Consider the following 5,507-nt stretch of genomic DNA (forward strand, 5'->3'; position numbering starts at 1 on the left):
TGACAAAAATGTAGTTATGATAAATAATAATCAGAGTGTACGTCACTACCTTGTAAACTGTACAGCTCTCGTAGCCCAAGATCTCCTGTAACAGTTGTTAGTGTAAATGGACGTTATTAATGTCCTTAAAGTACAAGAGCAGGGAAGAAAAAAACAGTTATTTCATCCCAATTTTTGATTACTTTAATGAAAACTATGTATTATTACCATTGAAAATTGATGAGTCTGGCAAGTATATGTTGGGGGAATAAAAAATAGCGGCTGTTTTCAAAAATTAAAAAAAAAATTATTTTTTATTCAGAGCTCTATAACTTTAAAATTACCAACAACACTAGAAAATCTAAGAGAACATTATTTAAAGAAGAGTAAATTTGCTTAAATATTAGCCCTAAAAGAGCTATTTACGTCCAATAGTTCTCGAGAAATAGCCTTTTAAAAAGCAACATTTCATAAAATTTTACTGAAATATCAGTAGTTAGTTAATTTATTTTGAGAAATCTATATCTCAGGAACTATGTGACGTACAGGTGTCTATTAGCACTCAAATTAAAGCTAGTTAAATGGACTATAAAAAATTTTATGAACTTTACCTTCGTAGGAATAGTAGTTTTCATGATATTTGCTAAAATAAATTGATTTATAGTTGTTCGGACAATAAGTTTGATTTATGAAAAACTTTATGGATAATTATAGATGGCCTTGATAGGATTTTTGCTAATGAAATAAAGAGAAAAATTGACAAAAATGTAGTTATGATAAATAATTTTTAAATGCTTGAACTGAGTGGAGGAAGGTTACAAGCATTGTTGTGATAAAAGTTTTAAAGAATAGTTCTGCAGATAAATAAATTGACTTTGTTTTTAATTGATAATTGACTAATTAGGTAATTAAACATATGTGAGATATACTTATTAACAAAAAAATATTTTTACCTAATGTTTTTAATGTTTCATAGATATTGATATTTTGGACCTGGGCAGAAGAGTTGTTAAATTATATGGTTTCAAAGTGGTATTGAGGTAAGATAAATTATAAATAATAATGTTAAGTATTTTAAATTGTTTGTAGGATCATACATGTAATAGAAACTGTTTTGTAGTAGATTGTCCCTGAAAATGGCCGGATTGACCGAAACGTTGGACGTATAAGAGAAATAAAAAGTTTTGAGAATATAATGGATAGAGTTTGAATTATTTATTTTGAAAAACTTTATTTCAGAAACCATTGGACGTACATATGTCTGCCAGCACTCAAATTTTAGTCAACTTTTTTTCGTAGGTCAGCTCGAGCAATTCTTGATCAATAAATATATGAGTACATACATGCAATTACAATAATTCGTTTATCACTAGTTACTAAACGTATATCATTCTTTGATCTACTGCTAATCTTAGTCGAACAATTTGCTTGTTTTGTGTGTGATATTCGGCAATATAACAACCCAATAGTAATATCTTATCGTAATATCCAATACTAATATCTTATCGTAATATCCAATAGTAATATCTTATCGTAATATGCAATAGTAATATCTTATCATGCAGCAAGTGCGTACTAATACCTTCTATTCACCATTTATTAGGTTATTCCTTCATATTAGTTAGAAGTTATTGTTAATTATTTTTAGTCTAATGGTATTTGATTTTTTATTATCAGAAGTTAGTCACCTTATGTTTTATGATATGAAATATGATTTGATTTTATATGTTCTCTTAATTATTGTTGTTCATTTTTATCTTTTCAAATTCATTATATTTTATGACATTTTATAATTTTATTTTTATTACGAATTTTACTCCAAGGGTCTAAAGCCTAACTTTGATCCCTGTATATTATTCTAAAGGGATCAATTTCAGAATAAATAAAGAATATTGTGATTATTAGTATTAAATAAAATAATCCTACATTCTCTCCACATTCATGAATCCAGAAAACTAGTTTCTAATCTTTCTAACTTGAAATATTACTCGTTAAAAAGTTTAGGAGTCATAATAAATAATTATTGCCGATGGGTAAAAACATTTAGTAATAAATTCTAGTTCAATTATTGTAGTCATAAACAGAAAAATTATTTTTTATTGTAGATTTACTAGAATCACATCTATAAACATTTATTGCTTAATAAACTTATTCTATTCATACCGGTTGTACAAACATAATGCGAAGAGCCATTAGGCGCAGAACGACTATTTGATAGTTAAGAGCCTTATAACAGGCTATTATAAACCTATTTTTATTTTTATATTCGCAAATTACAGGTGTATGATAAAAGGTTTTTAATTGATTAGTGTTTAATGTGGGTTTTTTTATTATATAACAGATTTATATCAGACCTGCCCTGCTAGATTTGGGACAATCCGTTGGAGAACCCTATTACAAAAAGTAATCTTTATCTATGGTATTATCTATGGAATGCGTCCAATAAAAAAAAATAAATAAAAAGGATTTCTGAGATTAGCCAATATGGAAGCAAAGCGCCGATATGTAAATATAGTAGTTTGCATTATATAAATAAATCTAAAGTAAAATATAAATATTAAATAAGAATAAAACTAAACTTATTCTTGCTATTGTCTTCTTGGACGTTTATTGGTTTCTTTTAGTTGATCAATTCATTGCTATCGCTTGCTTATTTTGCTTATAATAAAACATCTTTTCATTACTACACATAAAAATTTTTACATCAATACAGTCTGAAGTGTTCGAATTACTGAATAATCAATCTACTTTTATGTTGTTGTATTTGACGTTGTATTTTTTACCTGAATGAAAAGGATATACGCTTCATGATTGATTGTTCATTACATACAATGCTTTTCAGGTACTATATTTTTATCAGACTTACACGTGTCAAAATGATACCCATGACAATCCGGAAATGATGACTCGTCAACTAAAACTAAATGTTTGCAACTAAAACCTAACAAATGATTACGACAAATAAAATACTTTTAATATGCTATCTTACTATATGAATTTAAATAGTGAGTTAAACTTTTCAACCACCCAAATCCACTTGTTTCTAACCTGGCTTCTCCTTCATTACCTAATAACCCTCCTAGGGGTCTGAAAAGAAGATGGCCTCGAGATCTTCTTCTCTAGAAATGTTATTGGAGTTCTATCAGTGGGTAGATTCTCCACATGTTTTTATCATGTCACTATGTCACCTACAGCAAATTTACTTGTTGTATATATGTGTATACAGTTGTAAATATCAATAAATAAATTATTTAAAAAAAAAAAATAGTGAGTTAAAGGACATAAACAAGAGAGGAAGATGGAGCAATATTTTTCGAAACCTGAAGAAAAATTCAAAGATGAGTACCATTGGTCTTGAACCTTAGAAGTATAGAATCCACCTACAACCGGCGGTAGGATGGGGAAACAATTTTTTCTGAGGAAAAATTTTTAAACATTTTTCTGGGAGACAAATATTGAATATTCTTCAATCTTTATTCCATAAAAAGGTTGAACATATTGAAGAACATTTGCATATAAGAAAACATGGAACCCGTATGTCTGGAGAAATTACTTGAAATATGTGATGGGTTGTTCTTTCAAATAAGGAGTCTTTAAAAAACTAGGAGCAAGCTATATTATTTTATAAAAATATCTATTTATAATAAAAAATATTTACTTATAAAAACCTCTAGGCATAGGAGGGATTTGATCTCGATCCTATCAAATGATTTTAAACCTCAAAAAGTTTAAAAATTCGAGATTTGAGAACCTACTACTAACTGCGAAAATTGTGATTAAACATTTTATTCAAAGAGTTACTAAAATTTAAAATAATTGGGATTTTTAAAAAATAATGTATATAATATAATAATTTAATAGAATAAATAATTATTGTTAAGTGTCGATATTTACAACGGGTAGGTGGAAAGATTAAATTCATAAGTATATTAAGTTTTCCCCCTACCTGGTGATTTCTGACATAAGGACGAGAGGTTGTGGAAGGTCATCCTTTAGGTAACCTACCGATTTTAACCAAAGTGGGAAGGTCGATTTTTCATTCTATGGGGCCACCACTAAATAAAATTCAACCCTCCTTGGTCAGAATTGAACCGGCGCCGCTGCAGATATGATTAAATCAGTCGGGAAATTTGAGATTTCGTCCCTCTAAACCAATTTTTATTATGCCCCTGAACATAAGTTGACCAGAGTTCTCACCTAGATCATTTCTATAGGTGGTGGTGATAAATAAATAAATAAAGTTATAAAAAAATTGGTTACCGCACTTGTTTCTAACAGCTGGAATAATCTAATACAGTCGTTCCCAAACTGTTTTGTCCTATCCCCCCCTTTTTAATTCTACCTGGCCCTTTTCAGGAAAAATATTATTTACGCCACCTGGAAATTATTATATATTTTTTTTAATTTAATAGGAAATTACTGTTACTACTACTTAATATTACTGTTTTTACTTTTTTCGTAAAATATAGCAAAGAAAGGTGTAAATTAGAAACATTGAACTTTGAAATTATAAACTATTTATTGAACTTAAAATAGAATGTAATACAAAAAAAAAGTTAAAACATTCGAAATCATTTTAATGAGAAGGATGAACTTGGTGTGCTGCTACTAGTTTAGTAATCTTCAGCTCTATTTTCGCCAGAAGTAATATTAGGGGTATTCATGATGTTGTGTTAAATGTAAAATGTTTTACCATGTTAAATATTATAAGTATAGGATTGTGAGCAGCCTTATTCAGTTATGTTATATGTTAAATGCATGAGTGCTCCTAGTGGGTTTTCTGAGCAACTTGTTTTATAACCTCTCCTTCCAAAACATCATGTTATTGTTTACTTCTAAGTTTTGATTAAATTAATTTATTACAACATTCCTAAATTAAATGAAAAGTGGAATCTGTGTGAAAATAGAGTCCCCCATTGCTTTGTTGGTCTTCTAATTTGTGAGGAAGAGAATCAAGATAAGCTAATTGACAGCTGTCATTACACTATAATTATTGTCATACATTGCTTTATTAGTTTTAAAAACATCCAAAACACTGCTAATACACAATTAAAACACGAGCTACGAGAGAGTAATCTAACACAACAAATAAAACGGTGACGAGCTCAACTTGTCTGTTGAGTGGACGTCATTCTCCACTTAACAGACCTAGTAACAGACTCTCAACCATGTTATTTTTGTAGTTTCTCCATTTAACATGTTAAACTAAAGATCATGCATACCCCTTATGTTGAACGTGACAACTTGTAGTTATTCATCTCCCAAATGCATTTTTGGCCAACACCGATTCACGGGGGCGCCCACTTTGTGACCACTGATCTAATAGAGAGAGAAATACTTTATTTATTTATCTATGCTCCCTAAATACATTAGGTTGCTATCTCACACAGCATACTTATCAATCCGTAATCGGACATATATACATTACACATACATGGTATAATCATTAAAAAAAAAGAGATACAATAATAGGATATAATAAACAATTTTTTTCACCCCTACAGTTTCCTTTTACAATCCATTTCGGT

General features: G+C 29.1%; 1 protein-coding gene across 2 annotated transcripts in view; it reads right to left on the reverse strand.

Moving 5' to 3' along the window:
- Positions 1 to 5,507, reverse strand: part of LOC106688618 (polyamine-transporting ATPase 13A3) — a 137,213-nt gene that overhangs the window by 46,859 nt on the left and 84,847 nt on the right. The window contains exon 4 of one of the 2 annotated variants that reach the window (XM_067053120.1): positions 50 to 85. The exons of the other annotated variant lie outside the window; for it this stretch is intronic. Coding sequence (XP_066909221.1) covers positions 50 to 85 — 36 coding nt within the window. The remainder of the gene's footprint in view (positions 1 to 49; positions 86 to 5,507) is intronic. 2 annotated transcript variants of the gene reach the window in all.

This window comes from Halyomorpha halys, unplaced genomic scaffold (genome assembly GCF_000696795.3).
Source record: "Halyomorpha halys isolate HHAL.00 unplaced genomic scaffold, Hhal_1.1 Scaffold4.1, whole genome shotgun sequence".
NCBI classification, from domain to species: Eukaryota; Metazoa; Arthropoda; class Insecta; order Hemiptera; family Pentatomidae; genus Halyomorpha; species Halyomorpha halys.